We start from the raw sequence: 22,392 nt of genomic DNA, 5'->3' as shown, positions 1-22,392 counted from the left end.
ACATATTCTCTACTAATATCTATTGTACATAGGGGTGTTGATAGTTCGGTTTGGGTCGATTTTTCCATAAAAAGAAATCAAATCAAGTAAGTTGGTTTTTCAAATATTGGAACCAAACCAAACCAATTAATTCGATTTTTTATCGATTCGATTTTTCGGTTTTTTTCTTAAATATGAGACATACACTACCAAACGCATATTCCGGCGACTACATTTTCAACGTAACACTATCAAATCAATTGCTCTTTGAGAAATCTATCATTTACCAAGATATATTGATGATAATTGAATCAAATAGTGATGAATAATTGAAGTACTCAATTAAAAATCGATTATTTTTAACATTAAATAAATTCTTGTACTTAGAAAAAAAAAACTACTAATCAAACTAGAATGTAAATACAAAGAATTAGATTATTATAATAGCAAAGAACTAGACTAAAATACAAATGACTAATATGTACCATAAAATTTTACAAACTTTATAGGAGTATAAAATATACACGTGTGTGTAATAATAAATTTAAATGGCTACTTTTATAGTTGGTTTGGTTCGATTTTTTCGGTTATTTTTTTATTAAAACCAAAACCAAACCAAATTTGATCGGTTTTTAAAATTCAAAACCAAAATCAAACCAAACCTAAAAAGTATCGGTTTTTTTGGTCGATTTTCGGTTTGGTTCGATTTTTCGAGTTTTATGAACACCCCTAATTGTATATATAGATGTTTTTTTATCTTGGGTTAACTCTACATGGATCTGAAAAAAATGAGAAAGGTCGAGACAATTTCATTTCATATGATTTTAGATTTACCTCATCCTCTTTTAACACTTTCATTCACTATGGTTTCATACCTGTAAACCGGTGCATATTTAAAAGAAGGCATACTGCCCACAAGCTTAAACCTTTAAGCAAATTAAAATTAAATGCACTAACTAGCTAGCCGGAACACAGTTGATGAAATTTTAGTTTGTGCATATGAATTTATCAACTCACCAAACAATCAATATATTAGTAAGGTACCTAATTTAATGATCAACCAGCAAGGATTGGACATTTTTGTAAAGAAATTATGACAAACTTTCCTGTTGTTACTAAATTATTATCTGGTCCTTAAACCCTTGTCGTCCGGCCCTTTCCCTGAACTGACCAACGGTCCTTTTTTGCTACTAAAATATGATCGTTGGCCAACGACCCTTTTTTGCAGAAATGACCATTTCGGCCTACCCCTTAAGAAAATAGCCTCCACACCCCTAGTATTTGATAAATTACAATTTTAACCTTTTAAAAACTATAAATAGCCCCCCTTCTTCTTCATTTTTTCTCACAATTCACTCTCTTACTACTCTAATTCTCTCTCAATTCTCTCTTGATATTATTGATTATTGTTCTTAAATTCTCAATTACTTATTATTTCAAGTTTCATCAAATATTTAGTTTAGCCATTACAAAATTATTATTATCAAATATCAAGTATTCAAGTGAAGTGTGGTATCAACTATCAAGTATCGATCTATCAATTGAAGTTTGATTTTTGATATCAAATTTAGTGCGGCATCCGGAATCCCGGTACACTCGTTCTATATCTTTCTCTTCTTTGGTGTATATTTATTTTATTATTTAAAATTATTAATTTAATTTACATAATGGATATATTTAGAGTAGCTAAAAAAGCGTGCACTAGTAGAGGTGATAGTAAAAAAACTTCCAAAAGATCAAGAGGTGGTGCTTGTTCTTCTAGTAGCTTTACACATATTTCTAAAAGTTCATCTGAAAATTTAAATGTAGATTATGAGCGACTTCAAGAAAATTATGGTATAGATGATGATTTAGATGATAATTTAGATGATATTCCATCAACTGATAATCTTGAAACACCACCAGCTACACCTGGTAATGCTAGTCAAACTCAAAATATTAGGGGTGGAAGTCGTGGTAATACAAGTAGGCCTCCCCTCCCTATTAAGAAGAATCGAAGATTAAGAAGTAAGTGTTGGAATTTTTTTGACAGACTAGAAGAAGATAAAAATTATGTAAGATGTAGAATTTATAAGGATATTTATAAACATGAGACCGATAAGGGAGGGGGAACGGGTTAACTTCGTAGGCACATGGTAGACAACCACCCTCTTGATTGGGGAGTAGATGAGGGAGATGGGCCACAAAAACTTAACTTGGGTACTGGAGCGTTAATGGGTAAATACGATATTAGGAAAGATCGGGAAGAATTAACTAAAATGATTGTTTTAGGTTGTTTTACCTTTTAGTTTTGCTGTTTTACCATATCTTGTTACTTATATTCAAAGAATTTATAACCCTTTGTTTAAAGGTATTCCTAGAAGTACTTGTAGAGCTGATATCTTTAGGCTTTTTAGACAATATCAGACATATATACGTTATTTGTTCGCTAGTCTTTCTTGTAGAATTTCTCTTATTTCTGATATTGGTCGTGCTGTAAATGGTAATGATTATTTGACTGTTACATGCCATTGGATAGATGATAATTTTTGTATGCAAAAACGTATTATTGCTTTTAAATATGATGAAGATCAAAGTCATACTGGTGCATTTATAAGTAATACTATCCATGAAGTTGCTATATTTTATAATCTTGCAGAAAAAGTTTTGTGTGTGTCATTTGATAATGCTTCTAACAACAATGCTGCTATTACAATATTAAAATTGCATCTACACCCACCACTTCCTGAAATATTTCATGTTAGATGTGCATGTCATATTTATAATTTGATTGTGAAGAGTGGCCTTGAATTATTTAGAGATGATATCACTTTAGTTAGAAGAGCTGTTGATGTAAGTCAAGGAAATAATAGAAGTGCTAGATTAAATGCATTTAAAGAAAAATGTGTACACTATGGACTAAAACCAAGACTCATACCTGAAGAAATAGTTACTAGGTGAAATTATACTTATTTATTCTTAAAATGTTGTTATAAATATAGAATGCCTCTAACTGAAATTGCTAATTCTCATTGTACCGATCCTAGCCGTTTGTTAACATCTAGAACTTGGGATGTCATTGAAGATGTTGTAAAGTTTTTACAAAAATTTCATGTGGCTACACTTGAGTTTTCTGGAGTTTATTATCCTACTATTGCAAATGGTTTAGTTCATATTGTTGAAATTTCTCTTTTACTACATAATTTGAAGAAGAAAGAAGGATATACTTCTGTTGTTGAATCTATGCTAGATAAGTTTAAAAAATATTTCTACCTAATTCCCCCTATTTACCTAATTGGTGCTATTTTAAACCCTTCTATCAAAATGGCCACTTGTCGCCAATTAATCACTGCTTTATATTCTTATATGGACATTGGACAAACTGAAACTCCTGATATTGACACTTGTATTTCTGATCTACACAAACATTTAGAATCATTATATAATTATTATGCTAACATTGTTGATGCTTCTTCTGCTGTAGATACAAATATTCCTTCAAGTTCAGTTTCAACATCTGGGACCAGTGCTTTGGATGATAATGATGGTATTGAAGATTATTTGATTTGGTCAACACTAGGGGAGCATCAACAAACCAGTAGCAGAAATATTGATGAACTTCAATTCTACTTGCAAAAGTCAGCAGAGCCCCGCACAAAGAAATTTCTGACACTGGGTTGGTGGAGGAGCAACTCAAATCAATTTCATGTTCTTTCGGCCATGGGTCGAGACGTGCTAAATGTGCCGATTTCAACAGTCACATCAGAGAGCGCATTTAGCCAAGCAAGGCAGCAACTAGAAGATACCCGTCATTCATTGGGCAGCAACGCTTTGGAAATTCTAGTGTGTTTCAGAGATTGGATAAGATCAGAACGGCGAAATCAAGGGCGTGACGAGGTAGATGAAGCGGAGGACCAAGAAATTGGAGATATAATGGTTTATGGTTCTGATTCAACCAATGCCGGAAATCAAGAACCTCATGTTGACATGGATGAACTTACAAAAATGATGCAAAGCATGTGATGTACTATTTCTTTTTTTTTTTTAAAAAATAATTATTGTAAACTTTTAATTTGCAAGTTCAAAAATAACAAAATCAAAAAAGAACTTGCAACTTAATTTGAAGTATTATATATTATTCAATAAAAATATCAAATGAAAGTTTTCAGAGCTTGATCCTTACATATTGCCTATTGGTCTTATTAAATAATTTTTTGTAGCCACTTACTTTCAAATTTCAAATTTAAAACTTTAAACTTCAAAGTTTAATTCTAAGCTTTAAAAGTTTGCAAACACTTAAGTATCAATAATATTGAATAAGAAAAATAAAATTTACTTTAAAAAAAAAATGCACAGCCCGGTCCAGCCCGCTAAGCCCGAACCCGGACGGACAAAAAAAATCCGAAAAAGTACAGCCCACTAACAACCCACTAACTCAGCCCGCTAACAACCCGCAACGTTAAATGGACGGGCTATTTTTTTTTTGTGTCCAGCTCGTCCCAGCCCGCCCGTTAAACACCCATAAGAGGAACCACTCGAGATAAAGAAGCTATTTGGGAGGTGGCAGGTAGGGGTGTTCAAACCGAACCGGAAAATCGCACCAAATCGAAAAATCAAACAAAATCGATTAAAAAACCCGACTAGATTTGGTTTGACTTGGTTTGGTATTGAGTGAAAAAATGCGAACCAAACCGACATATAAATATATAATTTTTATATATATTTTTAAGACTTTATATTGAATTTTTCTTAAAAAATATTGAAATATTTGGGACCCTCTCATGTGTTAACCTTGAAAGCGTACATTAACGAAAATTATTGTTAGACGACTAAGAAAATAACTATCATGTGTTACTAAAAACATTCTCCCATTAGAATAATAGATCATATGTTTGTCAATTTTTTCAATATTTACTAAACATATATTCACTTATCAAAACTTTATCTATAACTTTAACAAAGTAAGATTGAAATAATATTCATGTAACAAAAAAAAAAAAGACCCGAAAAATCCGACAAAACCGAACCAATCCAAACCGATATAGTTGGTTTGGTTCGGTTTTGATAAAAACCGAACCAACCCGGTCCATGTACACTCCTAGTGACAGATATCTCCTGGAATTAGTCGAGATGCACGCAAATTGGCCCGGACACCATGGTAAAGAAAAAAGACAAGCTATTTGGGAGGTTGAGGAGGTCATACAAGCACAATAGCTATATGTTTTCTACTCTGCAGGTATCTCACCTTTAAAATTCAGGATTGAGTTTCTACTCTGTATGTTTTATATGCTTGTTTTGTGTTACTTGGTTGTGGAATTGATGCTTTACGTATGCCTGTATATGAAATTTTGGATTTTGAATAAGTTTTGAATGTGAAAGTTAGCATGAGTTGACTTGAATATATTGGGAGTGCTTCGGTTGGATTCGTAGTTGATCGGGATTAGTTGGAGCATAAAACCAGGAAAAACATTTCTGGTGCTAGTGATAACTTAAGGTTAATAGTTTGGTAACATTTCTATATTTGTCGCAAACAAGATAACTATTTTGATTAAGTTGATTAATCTTTAACCATTTTTCTAATAATCATTTATCTAAAAATTAACAACACAATGTCATAGTTATTAGTTTATACTTTATATGATTGAGCTTTTAAGATAGAATGACAATTTCTTTTTAATTTTCTTGCATCACCATCCTCCTATTGAAACATAGCTATGCAACTAGAAGCAAAAGAAAACCTGTTATGGGTTCACTTTACTAAAATAAATAAATAAATAAATAAAAAGCAATAAATGCAAAAGATTATGCAAATTACTTCCTAAGTCCCTTTTACAGAAAAAACCTTAAATATCTCATAACACATTACATAGTCCAACTGAAGTATCTTATCATAATAAAACATAGTAAAATATAGTAATTCAGAATACATGTATGAACCTCTTATAAGAAACTGAATAACGAATGAAATGGTACATATAATCAAAGGCGAAATAACTTAAGTCTAGGAGTATTAAAGGTCCTACAAATCCAAGAACAAACATACAAAAAAGTAGCCACCAGACATCTTTGTCCATGAATATATTCTCAACATTAAGAGCTTGAACGCCGGCCAGAACTGTGAATGCTGCGGAGTAATACACAGAAATAATGACAGTGCAGTACTTCACTGGCAAGGCAATATAAAAGTCGTCTGAATCAAACTTCGATAGAAGTATGGAAAGCAATGTTCCCACAGTGAATACTGAAACATAAAGAGCTACACCTAAGAAAACCATCAACATCCATAGATCTGAATGTTGTGTCTTGAGGAGAATAGGTATGCCACTATTTTGATCAAAACCTCCAGGGACTGTAAAAACTGCAGCAAAGTTGACTGTGCAGAGAAGAGTAGCTAGTATAAGAATTGAACCTGCTAATTCTCTGATTGATTTCTCTGCTTCTTTACATACTTCTGAATGTTTTATCTCGAATAACTCTGTTGCAGTCGTGTCTTCATTGTTTTCCACCGTCCATAAACGTGGATGTACACAATATTTTACGCGCTTCAAAAAATTAAATGTATTCATGGTAAGTGACAAAGATGTAATTTTGGGAGAAACTAAAACAGTCATGCAACTATTTTTATATGGAAACATTAAGGTGATATGCTATTGGAATAGATAGGGATGATGGGCCTAACTCACACCCCAAAAGCTAGCTCGAAGGAAGGAGGATTGCCCAAACCTTATAAGGAGACCAGGGATCTCATCCCGGTCCGATGTGGGATTCATTCCATTCATCAGATGAAGATCATGATATATTTAACCATATTGCATTATTTTTTAGAAACTCATTTATACTCTTATATTCTCAGCCATTTACTTGTCAATATATACATGTAACCAATGACAATACGATTGTTGAAGTGTAACAAACACATTTTTCTGGTGTTTTCTGCGTGTTATATATGTTATATTGTTAAAAAAGCAAATAAGAAAGCACCTTAAACCAGAGGATACCCCATGCCATGAGTACGAGTGTTTTGTAACCCCTTATTGTTTTAATCGGTTTCCCTGCAGAAAATTTGAATGGCGATCCAACACTTGCTGCAAAATGCATTATGGTGTTTCCGTGTTGATCGATATCAGCAAGTAGCCTATCTTTGTGAGATACCTTTTGCAAAATGTAATCAAATAGGAACCTGTTTTTCTGCTCTGCTGCAATATGCAATATATTTTTTCCATCTTCATCGACAGTTTCTACTGCTTGAGGATAATTTTGTATAATTTCCACGACTAACTCGTTTATACCATGTTTTGTTGCCTGTATTAGTGGATTTGGCACAAAATTGGCATAGAAGCTCCAATCTTCTTCCCTTATCAATCTTCTTGCTAATATTAATGCAAGAATATGCTTTTGCTTTTCATAATCAATTTCTCCTAACCATGCATTACCTAGAACAAGAACACGCACCCAAGAAAAAAATGATAATCAGAAGAGGACATAGGTTTAAATTGTGGATGGTAATGCATGTATTAGTAATACAAAAACTGTAATGCAAGAGTTATTTCTTAGATGTTTGGCAAAATTAAAATGTGTGTTTATTCTTTAACCAAACATATAAAAGTCTGTTTATTACGGAACCCTTTATATGAAGACATTTATATTATATTTGTTGTGTAATTCATGTATTACGAATACGTGTATTCTTATTATTTCATATTATGTCATGAATGAAACAATATATTGAGTTTCGCAAAACTTATTTATACGGATATATATTGTGTTGAATTTTATACAAAGATTGATCTCCTTATTCAACCAACCAAACAGGCGATAATGAACATTATACATACATAGTTAACATCTGTGTATAGGCTTAATTTGAAGATACCTTACCTAGCAGAGAGTTAACAAATGAAGACCTTTTTCTTTGAAAGACAACGTTTTTAGTAGTCTCTGGATCCTCCAAGTTGTAACTAAGTTTTGACTCTCCATATATTGCTGGTATGCCTGTTTCATTATTACATTAGATTAAACGAGAAACAAGTCATATTTTTGGCTTACTCAAAGGTAAAACTACTATATAAGCACCACCAAAGTGATGGTGGAACAGATATATATACTCCATATAGGAATCTTCAACAGAGGTTTCCGCTTCGAGCCCTGCGAGTGTAAAAAATCCTTATAAGGAGCGTTTTTCTAAGTCTTAGGTGGCTCGAATTCGAATCAGTCGAGACCCCATGCGAATACAGGACATCGGGTGAAAAAAAAAATAACTATTACTATTTAATTAAGCCTTAATTCTATGAGTATTTAGTAAGGAGATTGTTCTCTTTTCAAATTAAGCATTTGATAAAGAATTAATAATTTGGGAAATGAAAGTACTTACAGAAATACATAAAGGTTTCAAATCCCTGCATAGGAACGAAAGGCGTAGTGCCGAATTGTCCGATTGTATAGATGGATCCACTCCTAAAAGATAAGTGCTTTGTAGCCAATATATTTAATGCAGTCGTACCCTTTCCGTCAGCTTTGCTGGCTAATTCAGGATATATTTCCAGCAACTGTAATGCGAAGTCTGGTTCTCATTTCGTGCAAAACAAAACAAAAGCCCACTGTCATATTCTACGAATTTGATTATTAGAATTTAGGCAAAAACTATATCAATGCAAAACCACGAAATATATCTAGAGCATTTCATTTTAATAGTATCATATTTAACTTGTAACTGATGATGTAAACCTATATCAAAAGTGTTTAACGTCGTCTATACGTTGACTGTGTAAATAATTTTTGTACCAGTGAGTGGGTTGCTTAGTGGTAAGTACCCTCCACTTTCAACCAAGAGGTTGTGAGTTCGAGTCACCCCAAGAGCAATGTGGGGAGTTCTTGGAGGGAGGGAGCCGAGGGTCTATCGGAAACAGCCTCCACACCAGATCCCACTAGTGTGATTATACTGGGTTATTATTGTTGTCTTGTCATTTAAAAACCTATCATTATATGTACTATTCTATAACGAGCATGATCTGATAACCTCAAAGCATGGTAACTTGTTTTTGGAGGCAAATCCACATTAATTTATATAAAAATTTCTTTTATATTATCCGTGTATATAATTTAAATTTATATCTAATTGAGATGTTAGGACGCAAACTAGTCCCTTTCTTAAAATTAAACGTACACACGAATGTAGCAACACTTATACATGACTTATAGCGTTAATTCTTTGTATGGTATTTGAGGTCACATTAAAGGCGCAATTAGAGCTGTACTCAGAGGCGGATCGAAGATTTAAACTCTATGGGTTCAACTTTTAAGGTTTTTAGCATTGAACCCATTATATTTTTAAAGTTATGAGTTCATATCTATTTTTTTTTTGTGCAATTTTAATGAATTTTACATATAAATTTTTACTCCGCGTCTCAATTGAACCCGTCTGCATAACATTGCATCCGCCCCTGGCTGTACTATCTATATTCATAGTTAATGGAATTAATTTTTTTCCAAAAGTTTTTTTCCCATTACATATAGGGTATTGGGGCAAGGGGAAGGCGAAGCCAGAATTTTTAATAAAGGGGTGTCAAAATCTAAAGAACTAAGCATACGAATAAGTCAACGGGAATCAACACATAATATATATGCATTGAAAAAATCACCTATAAAAACAGTGTAATTTTACGACGAATGAGTGTTAATCTGACCTCCATGGAGCCATATTATGGCTCCGCCGCTGAGGAAAGGGAAAGAGGGGTAATGTGAGAAGTAAACCTACAACGAAATTAGTAACCTCAAAAATAAGTTAACTTACAATAACACTCTTGAGTTACAGCAGCATGTAGAACAGTTCTTCCATCGTTCCTCGTCATAGTAAATTCATTACAAAGATTGTTCTCTGCTAACAAAATGAACACTTCTTTTTCTCCACTCGCAGCTGCAACATAAATGGGTGTCTCTCCCCAGTTATTTCTCTCCAAAACAAGATCTCTTTTCAAGCTTAACATCATCTCCACAATTTTCTTTCGTCCAAACCTAGCAGCTTCATGCAAAGGTGTATCTCCATTCTTGTTTTTAACTCTCAAATCTTCACTGCTCACTGGCCTTTCATCAATAATTAGTCGAAATGCTCGCACGTTACCGTGAATGGCAATAAAATGAAGAATGGTGTCGCTGCGATTATCAATAGGTGACACCATTTCTTCTCTACAGAAATCGCGTAGGATTTCTATAGATTTTTCATCTTCGCAATTTGCTGCTGTGTAAGCTGCAGATTGGCGAACACTTGCAGTGATGCATTTTCTTCCTATTTTAATTTGCATGTTAAAATATTTTAGTATGGTTGGAGACTGACTCTGCTACTGTTAGTTAATTAGGAATGAAATATTACTACTACTAGTATTTGCTTCAGACATAAATACTAAGTCTTGTCATTTGGAATAATATTCTTAACTCTACTACAAGCAAATTTGGAATATTGTTTGCTGTAAATATAATTGATTCTCATTGGAAAATGAATATAATAAGATTAAGTATAGTGCAAGCAATTCGGAACCACATGCTTTTACGTAACCGAGAACTTTCCTAAAGGTAAAGAAATTTGCTTGCTAACGTAATCACAAAGTCCGTCATTTATGTTCTTCTTACTTCTATTTTCTCTATATTACTTGAAATTCGATACAACAGAGTATGGCGAATATTATGTTAATAATCTATATTTGTAAAATAATTCTAGAAATAAAAATAACAGCAAAACAAAAATATAGAAGAAGCAAATAAATCCGAACCCTTCACAGGGATTACACACTGGTGTACCGATATTGTATTTATAGCCATCAGGTTGGGTTCAAACGAATAGATGCAACACTAGAAGAAGTGGAATTATATATACACTCAACAAATGAGTTTTTCTCCTCCAATATGAGACAATGTTCCTTCGTAAAGGAGGAAAAATCAAAATTTCAAGTTTCCCTCAATTTCATGTTCACCCCAATTTTTGAACTAAAAACCCAACATATTAATGATATTTGCTATTACTCACTAGGCGAGAAAATTGTGCGTGTGATATTACACTGGTTTGATCAAAATCACTTCTGTGAATGTAAGGTTCACTTTGTTTCTAATTCGTAACGATTTTGGTATGGTGTACATTTTCATCATAACCTTTTAAGCAATATCATAGCGTAGCAATTTATCAGCACTGCTAATGGTTAAAACTTACACTCTTTAAGTTATGTATGAACATTAATGTAAGAAAATTTTACACCTTCAACAAAATTTAATTGGTTTTTCAAGTTACACCTTCCACAATTTATAAGATTATTGCAAAGATACCCACTGCCAGCTTGAAAACTGTGGTGGATTAATGGTAAAAAATTTCCAACATGCTTTTATTGAAGCAACTAATTCCTCATGCCTAGGCTTTGCAAGCGTGGACAACATAAATGGGGCCCAATATCGGTAACAGTAAATTAGGATGAGTCTGGTTTTGATACTAGTTGTTGAACTAAAATGGCTCAAAGATACTCTTAACATGGTGTGATATTATCCACTTTGGGCCAAGCCCGCATGATTTCGGCGTATTATCACTTTTTACCCGCGCCATAAATTATTTACATTCGGTAGCCCAAAAAGTATATAAAATCTATATAATTTTTGTATATAACACAAAAATGTATATATACACAAACAATATACAAAAATTATACTATATTTTTTCGGCTATTATTTTGAGAGCGGCTATACAGTGTCACTTTTTTCACCGTTTTCCCCAAAAGGCCTCACACCATTAAGAGTATCTAATCTTCATAAGTAGTTTCTTTTTCTTTTCTACTTTCCATGTGAGAGTTTGTTTACACACACTCATTATATCATTGACAATATAATATGATGGTTGCCCATGAACGGGTCAAAGGATACTCACAAAAAGGGATCTCTCCTAGATATCTGATCAAGGTAGACATAAGAAAAGCTTATGACTCAGTTGAATGGAGCTTTTTGAGAATGGTGTTGTTAGGATTTGGACTTCCCTTTGGAACGGTGAACCCAATTATGACTGCAACCATGAGTTATTCTATACTGCTTAATGGGGGACTGACTCCAAAATTTCATGCAAGGAAAGGATTAAGGCAAGGAGAGAATTCATTATGGTGTAAGTGTATTACAATCAATCACTATAGCAGGCAAAAAAAGTCCGGATATAGAAGTTTGACGTTGTACATATTGGAGTAGATGACATTCTGAAATCGACTAACATTTATTTGATTTTTTTAGACTAATATAGAATAAATAAAAGTTAAAAGTGACGTCGTCGTCACCTCCGAGATAAAGCCAAAAATTTGAATTTACTAAAAAAGCGAGAGAGACCCTTTCTATCTTATTACTCAAGCGGGCTAGTTGCAATAAAAAAACAACGGTCACTAGAAATAGAAAGTGCTTCGGAAGGCATCAACTACCTTTTTACTAAACAACACAACTAGGTATTTGTACTCAATTAGTGTAAAGAATGGCATAAGAAAAGTATTATTTGGAGATCTTCTGCTAGCCAAAGATCGTTAACTAAAAATAGGAAGATTCAACTAAAGAAGAGAAAGTTTTGAAAAGAGAAGAAAAGTTTTGGAGAAGATAACTTTGTTATTGAAAGAAGGCTTTCTTGATTTTGGCTTAGTTACAAATGCCAATGGCCACCCCTATTTATACTTCTCTAAGGATGGTTCTAGATAATATTCTAGAACATGTACAAAAAAAATCTAGTTAACCGTATCTTCCCACAATACTCTAGAATATCTAGATATGTCTACTAGATAACATTATCTTCCCACAATACTTTAGAACATCTAGATGTGTCTACTAGATAAATATTAAGGATACTACACTAGGACATTCTAGAGAAATCTATGTATTTCCAAAAAAAAAATAACTTTACTTTATTTTTCTCACACTGCCCCTTAAAGTGATTTTTTGGAAGCTATCCCACGCTTGTCGCGGAACAACTCAACCAATTCTTTAGGCTGTGTCTTGGTGAAGATCTCAGCACTATTTTTCCGGCTCCTCTTTCTTCCCTAATGACGGAAGGTTCTTCAATTAGTTATACAAAGAAACATGAGTATGTGCTGACGAAATTTTTAACTCTAAAACGAGCTGGCTTGATAATAGTTCTTTTTCGCCTTCCTGAAACACTTGAATCATCTCCTTGTTGAGTTCAATGTCTTTGAGTTCTTGGGTTCCCCCTTTCTCTTAGCTCCTCAACAGCTGTATTATCTAAAAGAGTACTTGTGATGGGCATATTTGATGCTTTAGGATTCAAAGGTTTATAACCTGCCCCTTTTTGCGCAATTCCATAATATAAAGAGACTTCATCGAATATGACATCCCTTGAAACAACAAAGAGATGAGTTTTAGGATCCATGCACTTCCATCCCTTTTTTCTTTTATCATATCCGACAAAGATGCATTTCCTTGCCTTGGCATCCAACTTGCTCCGCTGAGAATCCGGAATGTGAACCCTTTTATCTTTTTTTTATTCAACTAACTAAAGAAACTAACACTAATCTACATTACTATATATATACAACATAAATATAAGATATCCCCCACCCCACACCTTAAATAGCGGCATGTCCCCATGTCACCCAAAGAAAAAAATGCAAGATAAAAAAAACTTCCCCGATAGAGTCAGTCTTGGTCGGAGCCAGTGCCGGGGTCGAGATGGCAAGCCCTGCCAAGTGCACGCAGCCATGCCATGACCCTCCTCTTATATTTTGCATTTTGGGTAGCAAGGGCATCCACTTTAGCTCCCAAGTCCGTGACAGAAGTATGCAACCCTGCCATTTCCTGCTCTAAGATCGTCATTCTCGTGTCCCATCTGACAATTGATGTTCCCTCAGCAACCTGCTCGTGCGGGGGCGAAGCAGCCACAACCTCAGCCTGCCCTTCATTACTCTCATCAGACTCATCACTATTTGCCTCAACGGGTGCAACAAGATCCTTCCCAATTACCACTTTATCAGCCCAGAACTTCTGTTCTTTTTTTACTTTCCCATCCAATTTCTTATTTTCCGGTACACGTGCTGCACGGCATAATCTAGTGATTAAGGAAGGAAAGAAGAATCCATACCTTTGCACCGGACAATAAATGAACATTTTGTCGTGAATAACCTTAGCCACATCAAAATAATGGCCATTGATAAAATACCAGATCAGTGCAGTCCGGGGACCATTCACCCCAGTGGTATTAGAAGAAGGCAGCAGGCGGTTATTGATGACATAGAGCCAACACTTCCCTTCAAAGGTAAGCGATGCCGAATGAAACTTCTGCCCTTGCTTAATCCATACTACTTCCTTGTTGGGCACACATATTGTTCTAAAGAACAAATTCCACGAGGTTGGTTCTCTGCTATAGGTATCATAATAGTCCTCCGCTTCAGGATTTATCCCAAACACTGGCAACCTGTAAGCCCTACTAATGGCCTCGATGGATGCATCCACACTCTTCTGTCGTACCGTGCAGACATGGTTCACATGTTTCGGGCAGTTCGCGTAAAACTCCCGCACAATCATTAAATTGGCTTCATCAGGTTCTTCAAAGAATATACCCAGCCCGCGACGAACCAATTCACGATACATATTGAGACGGTCATTTTAGAGGGACCCCATATCAATTCCCCTCTCCGGTATGGGTTTCTTGGGAGCCTTATGACCAAAACGTGCTTGATACGAACTTGACACTATCATACTGGGGTGCATTGGCCGAGGATCGCGACCCGGGAGGAGCTTGTATGATTACTGGAGGATGCACTTGTGGTTCTTCGTTTCTTGGATGTCGGCATACTACCTGAAATAAATACCACTATCAGCGGAAGGCACGATGTGTGAACCAAGAGTGGTTACTCAAACTTCACCAGCACACTTGGTCACAAAATTCCATTCTCGAACTCATTGTGGAATTTATACAAACACCTGACGTGCAAGTTTACCCGAACTCCCAAATACCAATTTTTATACCCTAAATTCAATCACAGATATACCAAAGTCGAATCTAACCCAACATGGTAAAATTCTACTATTACCTCAACATACAAACAAGTATACGTGGTACTAAACTAAACTAAGACAAAAACAAAAATAATGGCACTTACCTGAGGGAACTTGTGAGGATTTGGGTTGGGAAGTTATGAAAGAGGAGAGATGAGGAGAAGAGGGTAGGGTTTGATTTTGAAATTGGGGTAAGGGATAAGGGATTGTGCGTTTGTTTTCTTATGTTTAGAGAGGGGGTAGTTTAGATTAGAAGAGGAGAATGGGGGGAGGGGGAGGGGGGGGGGGGTTATTTTTAAAGGAAAAACAAAGAAAGAAAAAAAAGAAAAGAAAAAAAAACTAATTTAAAACCCTACAAAACGGCGCCCAGTGTGCGGTCGGTGCGCGACCGCGCACGTGTGGTAGTGAGGGTATAAAAATGCGCGGCCACATGCTCTTCATGATGAAATTAAAATTTGACATATATATATATATATATATATATATATATATATATATATATATATATATATTGGGTGAGAATGAGACAAGTGCACGAAGGTATTGCCGTGCCATTTGATGTGATATGTTGAATATATTTCTCACGCCAAGAAACACCTGATTTAACGTCGCGGCATGACTCGGGTTATCCCTTATCAAGGATATTTCAAGTACAAGGCCGAGATCATTTATCTTCCTCAACCATGCCCTGATAATGTTTTAGCCTTTGCCCATTAACTTTGAACTTACGGGATCCATCTTCCGATGTAATCTCGATGGCTCCAGTTGAATCTTGAATGCATCTCTACCACATGAAATGGTCTTGACCATCTTGACTTCAACTTGCCCGAAAATAACCTCATTCTTGAATTGTACATCAATACCATATCTTCAGGTTTAAAGTTCCGCTCAAGAATATTTTTGCCATGCATCCTCTTCATTCTCTCCTTATATAGTCTTGCGCTCTCAAAAGCATGGTAGCGAAACTCATCAAGCTCATGCAACTCAGTGACTCTACTTGTACCTGCCTCTTCTATGTCGAGATTCAACTGCCTCAATGCCCACAATGCTCTATGCTCTAACTCCACTGGTAAGTGACACGCCTTCCCAAATACCAATTTATATGGCGACATGCCAATCAGCATTTTGAAAGCGGTACGATAGGCCCAGAGTGCATCATCTAACTTTCTCGCCCAATCCGTTCTTGTAGCATTCACGGTCTTTGTCAAAACGCTCTTTATCTCTCTGTTCGAAATTTCGACTTGCCCACTCATTTGTGGGTGATATGGGGTGGCAACCTTATGGCTTACACCATATTTTTCTAATAAATTTGCGAAGGTTCGGTTGCAGAAATGAGTGCCTCAATCACTGATTATTTCCTTTGGAGTGCCAAATCTGGTGAAGATGTTCTTTCTAAAAAAACCAATGACCCCCTTTGCATCATTTGTAGGGAGCGCTGCAGCCTCTACCCATTTTGACACGTAGTCCACAGCTACGAGTATGTACTTGTTTCCATATGAGTTGATAAAAGGCCCTATGAAATCGATTCCCTATACATCAAACACTTTTACCTCCTGAATTGGGTTCATGTGCATCTCATGTCGGTGGGAAATGTTCCCAGTTTGTTGGCATTCATCACAACCCTTCACCCAGAAGTGTGCATCTTTGAACTATATAAGCCAGTAAAAGCGTAACTCCAACATTTTTGCAATTGTCCTTACTCCCCCGAAATGGCCGCCATATGGGGATGCGTGACAAGCTTGCAAAATAGAAGATTGGTCTATCTCGGGGATACATCTCCGGATCATGTTATCAACACAAATCCTGAATAGATAAGTCTCATCCCAATAATACATGCGACAGTCACGAAAGAACTTTTTCTTTTGGACAGAGGAAAGGTCATAGGGGACAATACCGCTTGCCAGGTAGTTTGCAATATCTGCATACCATAGCGATACCTCCAGGCTCGTGGCCAACAATTTTTCATCCGGGAAAGTCTCCACAATCTCTTCCGTCTCAACCTTCTTCTCTGCTCCTTCCAGCCTAGACAAGTGATCAGCCACTTGGTTTTCCGTTCCCTTCCAGTCACGAATTTTCAAGTCAAATTCTTGCAGCAGTAGCACCCATCAAATTAGGCACGTCTTTGATTCCTTCTTCTAAATTAGGTACCGGAGTGCAGCATGGTCAGTATAAACAATTACCTTCGAGCCTATCAGGTATGACCTGAACTTGTCAAATGCAAACACCACTGCTAGCATCTCCTTCTCAGTCACTGTGTAATTTAGTTGGGCACCACTCAAAGTACTACTTGCGTAGTATATTGGATGCATGACTTTATCTTTCCGCCGCCCAAGGACTGCTCCCACCGCATAGTCGCTTGTATCACACATCGACTCAAATGGTTGCTCCCAGTCGGGTGCAATTATGATAGGTGCTGACATGAGCCTCTTCTTCAATTCCTCAAAAGCTACCCTGCAATCTTCAGAAAACACAAAAAGGTGATCTTTTTCAAGCAATTTACACAAAGGGTTAGCAATTTTGGAAAAATCTTTTATAAACCGCCTGCAAAAACCGGCATGGCCAAGAAAACTTCTTATTTCCTTGACGGAAGTGGGTGGTGGAAACTTTTCTATTACATCAACCTTTGCGCGATCCACTTCAATGCCCTTACTTGACACTAGGTGCCCCAAGACTATACTTTCCTGTACCATGAAATGGCACTTTTCCTAGTTTAATACTATATTAGTCTCCATACACCTTTTCAATGCTCTTTTCACGTTCATTAGGCAGTCATCGAATGAGTTCCCCACCACTGAGAAGTCATCCATGAAAACCTCCATTATTTCCTCTACCATATTTGTAAAGATGACCATCATGCACCTCTGAAATGTGGCGGGTGCGTTGCATAGACCAAACGGCATTTTCCGAAAGGCATAGATGCCATATGGACAGGTGAATGACGTTTTCTCTCTATCCTCTAGGGCAATAAAGATCTTATTATACCCCGAGTATCCATCCAAAAAGCAAAAGTGACACCTCCCTGCCAATCTATCTAGCATCTCATCAATGAATGGCAGTGAGAAATGGTCTTTCCGGGTGGCCTTGTTCAATCTTCTGTAATACATACATATTCGCCATCCCGTGACTGTTCTTGTTGAGATCAACTCGTTGTTCTTATTTTACACTACAATCATTCCACCCTTCTTTGGCACACACTGAAATGGCTGACCCAGTTACTGTCAGAGATGGGGAAGATGATTACCGCATCTAACCACTTGATCACTTCTTTCTTCACCACTTCTTTCATATTGGGGTTCAGCCTTCTTTGATGTTCTCCGGAAGGTTTGTGCCCATCTTCCAGTAGAATCTCATGCATACAAAATGTCGGGTTGATACCCTTTAATATCTGCAATGGTCCAACCAATTACAGTCTTGCATTCCATTAACACCTACAAAAGTTGTTATGCCTGCACATCTAACAAACTGGATGAGATAATAACAGGTAAAGTTGAGTTAGGTCCCAAGAAGGCATACCTGAGGTGAGCCGGTAACGGTTTTAGCTCTAACTGTGGTGGTTCTTCAATTGATGGCTTAGTTGGAGGGTTTTTTCTTTCTTCTAAGTGTAAAGGCTCGAATTCGAGCTCTTTTTTGCAGTACCCTTGCCCATCAAGGGCCAAAGCCCACTCCACCAAGTCCTCACTATCCACCTCTTCTAAGTTCATGAGGCAGGCTGCTAGAAGGTCTTTTGCGTTTAGAGTCTCACCTTCCTCCTCCAAAATCACATCCATAGCTTCTATCAGAGAGCAATTAGCAAACTCACTAGGTCACCGCATAGATTTCTGCACATTGAATATTATCTCTTTATCGTTCAGTCTCATCTTTAGCTTCCAAGTTTCACAATCAATTAGAGCTCTCCAGTGGCCAAGAATGGCATTCCCAAAATTATGGGAATCTCCTCGTCAACCCGGCAGTCCAGAATGACAAAATCTGCCAGAAACACGAACTTTCCAACCTGTACCAGCACATCATCAAGTATACCTGATGGCCTCTTCACTGTTCGGTCGGCTAGCTGTAGTAACATGTATGTGGGTCTTGCTCTTCCAATGCCTAATCTTTTATAGATAGCCAAGGGCATCAAGTTTATGCGGCCCCCAAATCACAAAGTACTTTAGCAAAAGCATAGTTACCTATTGTGCATGGGATTGTGAAACTCCCTGGGTCGGACAACTTCTCAACTATGGGTCTCGTCATGACAACACTACATGTATGAGTCAATGTAACCGAGGCCAAGTCTTGAAAGTCAAACTTACGAGAAATCAAGTCCTTCATCATTTTTTATAACCAGGCATGTCCTTCAAGGCGTCAATCAATGGAATGTTCACCTGGATTTGCTTCAACATCTCCATGAATTTCTTATACTGCTCATCTTTCTGATATTTGGCCAATCTTTGGGGGAAGGGTGCTGGAGGCCTATTCTTTCCTGTGATTTGAGTTTGAACCTGCTCGAGCACTGTTTCTACTGCCTTCTCTTGCACTAACTCAATTTCCTTCACAACCTCTTTTTCTTTGCTTGATTCAGCTGGTGCATGTTATACCGTCACCTCTGTTAACCCTGTTGAATCATCTACCTCGATTGGTACTGGCACAAGTGTTTCAGTTGGTCGGCTTTTGAGAGCAATTTCTTGCTCTAGATCAAGATCTCTACCATTTCTTAGACTCACCGCCATAAGCTGCTTCGGGCCCTGCTCTTTTGGATTGACATGTGTGTTTGCCGGCAACGTCCCTTGAGGACAATTATTTAGAGCCATGGATAACTACCCTAATTGTATCTCAATGCCTTTTATCGCTGAGTCATGTGCTTCAAATTTCTCTTGCATTTTTCCATTGGACTCAATCAATTGTTGCAACATTCCTTTAATTTCGGACAACCCGGCATCTTGTCTCACTATCTGTTGTTGTTGAGGCTGTTGATAAGCTAGCTACTGATTTTGCTGATTGTACCCCTGTTGCCTTTGGTAAGGCACAACTTGACCCTGTGGTCTCATAGCTCCAGGATTGTTGCCATTATTATACTGTTGCTGTGCTGGTCTATATTGCTGATTCTACTGCCCCTAATTCTGACCACCTTGCCTCTGTCCTCCATAGTTGGCCACATAGTTCATATTTTCCTGATAGTTCTGGTTATCACTCTCCACACTCCATGAGCATACATACGGTTGGTTAATGCATGGTGTACATAAGCCCCCATTAGTCGTGTCAACTATATGTACCTACTGCTTCTGACTTGATTCATCAATCTTTTTGGTAAGGATACTCATTTGCGTCATCAGAGTGGCCATATTCTCGGCTATGGAGTTGTTTGGGTCCAAAGCCACCGAGTGAACGACATGAGTGATCGTAGAGTCTCTTGTTATCCATACTGAGTTTTGAGACATTTTATCAAGTAAGTTCTTGCATTCTCTGAATGATTTGCTCAAAAATGCTCCTCCTGCTGAAGCATCAACATTGGCCTTCAAGCTGTCTGCCAATCCCATGTAGAACCTTTTCCCCAACATCTGATTTGGAATGCCATGATGAGGACACTTAATCGACATACCTTTGAACCTCTCCCACATTTCTTGTAGTGTTTTTGTTGGTCTCTGCCTGAAACTCAATATCTCATCAACTTGTTTGGCAGTCTTATTAGGCGGGTAGAACTTGTTCAAAAATTGCTTGACTAATTCCTCCCAAGTAGTGATGGAGTTTATAGGGAGTGAATTGAGCTAAGTCTGAGCCTCTCCCGTCACCGAGAATGGAAACAACAACAACCTTATTGCTTCCGATGTCACATTTGGTTGCCTTTGCGTGACACATATCGACAGAAAATTTTTCAGATGCTGCTGAGGATCTTCAATGTAAGACCCTGAGAACAGTCCTTTGTTCTGTAACTAATGTAGCATGTTGTTTTGGATTTGGAATGATTCCGCTTGTATCTGAGGGACTGCAATTGCGATTGCCATATTTTCGACGGTAGGTTATGCCCAATCATACAAGGCTGCTTCTGGCATAAGAGGTGCCACACCCTGGTTGTTTGGGTCATTCACATTATTTCTATTGTTTGGATTTTCTATTACATCTTTCATGTATGGTTTGATTCGTTCTGTTGAGTTCTGTTGCTGTTTGTATTTCTTGTTTACACGATTCAATGCCTTGAAAACTTTCTCAGGATCTGATAATGCTTCGAATAATTCACCAGTTCTTGAGGAGTTTCTAGGCATGTACCTGTAGCACCCAAGACTATAAACGTTAGAATTTTAATGTATTTTGTTTAAAATGAAGAAAATTGACAACACTAAGAATTCTAGCATTTTTTTTGCTGCAATTAATAACACCTTTAAAGTCCCTGGCAACAATGCCAAAATTTGATCACGCCCAACTATGCCTTATAAAAAGGACTAAGCGGTTGTTGCAAATATAATCCGGTTTACAAGTCCGGAGTCGAATCCCACAGGGAATTAACGTACTAATCACAACTTTTAGTTTAGCAAGAATCCACGTAATCAACTTCCAAAAATATTGAATACTTAATTGAGTGTTACTGACTAACTAACAACAAGGTAATTGAAAAGCTGTAAAAAGCGAATATTGTAGACAAGATTGGAAAGGTCTAGGGTTGCGATTTCCCCTCTTATCGGAATCCTCTTTGTTACTTCTCCTATAAATTCGCCTAGATACTCTCTACCGATCGTGAGAACTTTAGGTGTCATAATTCTCTTCCGAGCAGATACAATAATTTACTAAACGTATTCTTCCGAACTACGCTAGCTAGCACTCGTTTACCGTTCACTACGATCGCACCAAGGTTTCGTTATTCCTAATCTTACTTTTAAACCCTCCGTATTGATCTCTCATATATGTAGGAGTGATGTTGTTCAACAACTACCTAAAATATGTACCCGTTTTCAAGTAATACACACTAAATAGGTATAGCCGATTGAGGTCCCTTCAATCAACCACAATAATCACGTAGTTGAACACGTAGGGAATATTCAATGGAAAATTTATATTAAACGCAACAAAGATTCATACTCCAAGAGGTTCCATAAAACCCTAGAATGAAGATTTTAGCTACTCATAATTGTTTTAACAATCACAACATAAGAATTCATCATCAATGAAAAAAAAGGGAGAAAGAAAGATAAAAACTCGTTTCCGAATCTTCCGTCTTGCTCCTTGCATGTTCTTGCCTTCAAGATTCTTCTAAAAACCAAGATACCCTCTTTTTGGGCGAGATGGGTTTCATATAGGTCAAAGACAGTCGCATCTAAAATTATAATTTTAGCCCTGGAATAATATTTCTCGGAAGGACGTGCGCAGCCGCGCACCTGGGCTGGTGACCGCGCATCTGGTCGCGCACTTTGGCTAGTTTCTGCATGACTTGCGCGGCCAAGTGTGCGGTCAGTGCGC

General features: G+C 36.9%; 2 protein-coding genes and 1 non-coding gene across 3 annotated transcripts; 1 reads left to right on the top strand and 2 right to left on the bottom strand.

Annotated features, from left to right (window-relative positions):
• Nucleotides 1-5,821: 5,821 nt before the first annotated feature.
• On the bottom strand, nucleotides 5,822-10,301 carry LOC107789043 (uncharacterized). The gene is made up of 5 exons (XM_016610814.2): nucleotides 9,749-10,301; nucleotides 8,330-8,518; nucleotides 7,837-7,950; nucleotides 6,940-7,391; nucleotides 5,822-6,500 (listed from the first exon to the last, which is right to left on the bottom strand). Exons 1-5 carry the CDS (start codon nucleotides 10,254-10,256, stop codon nucleotides 5,877-5,879), a joined length of 1,887 nt encoding a protein of 628 aa, XP_016466300.2. The 5' UTR covers nucleotides 10,257-10,301; the 3' UTR covers nucleotides 5,822-5,876.
• A 5,391-nt stretch (nucleotides 10,302-15,692) lies between these two features.
• On the bottom strand, nucleotides 15,693-16,220 carry LOC142164096 (uncharacterized). The gene has a single exon (XM_075221273.1). The coding sequence runs from the start codon at nucleotides 16,218-16,220 to the stop codon at nucleotides 15,693-15,695; it is 528 nt and encodes a 175-aa protein (XP_075077374.1).
• Nucleotides 16,221-20,511: 4,291 nt separating this feature from the next.
• On the top strand, nucleotides 20,512-20,618 carry LOC142164476 (small nucleolar RNA R71). Its single transcript, XR_012695244.1, has one exon. It is a non-coding gene; the product is annotated as a small nucleolar RNA R71 (small nucleolar RNA).
• Nucleotides 20,619-22,392: the final 1,774 nt, after the last annotated feature.

Source organism: Nicotiana tabacum, chromosome 9 (assembly GCF_000715075.1).
Source record: "Nicotiana tabacum cultivar K326 chromosome 9, ASM71507v2, whole genome shotgun sequence".
NCBI classification, from domain to species: domain Eukaryota; kingdom Viridiplantae; phylum Streptophyta; class Magnoliopsida; order Solanales; family Solanaceae; genus Nicotiana; species Nicotiana tabacum.
The sequence above is the reverse complement of the archived record's forward strand: the minus strand, read 5'-3'. Positions and strand labels throughout refer to the sequence as shown.

Bases quoted from the DNA above. Each gene is read 5' to 3' on its own strand.
- LOC142164096 (XM_075221273.1), bottom strand. From the start codon at position 16,220: ATGAGTGGGCAAGTCGAAATTTCGAACAGAGAGATAAAGAGCGTTTTG.
- LOC107789043 (XM_016610814.2), bottom strand. From the start codon at position 10,256: ATGCAAATTAAAATAGGAAGAAAATGCATCACTGCAAGTGTTCGCCAA. The intron at 7,951-8,329 runs GTAAGTACTTTC...ATAATGAAACAG, and splicing joins TGAAACCTTTATGTATTTCT to GCATACCAGCAATATATGGA. The intron at 6,501-6,939 runs GTGCTTTCTTAT...AATTTTTTGAAG, and splicing joins GGGGTATCCTCTGGTTTAAG to CGCGTAAAATATTGTGTACA.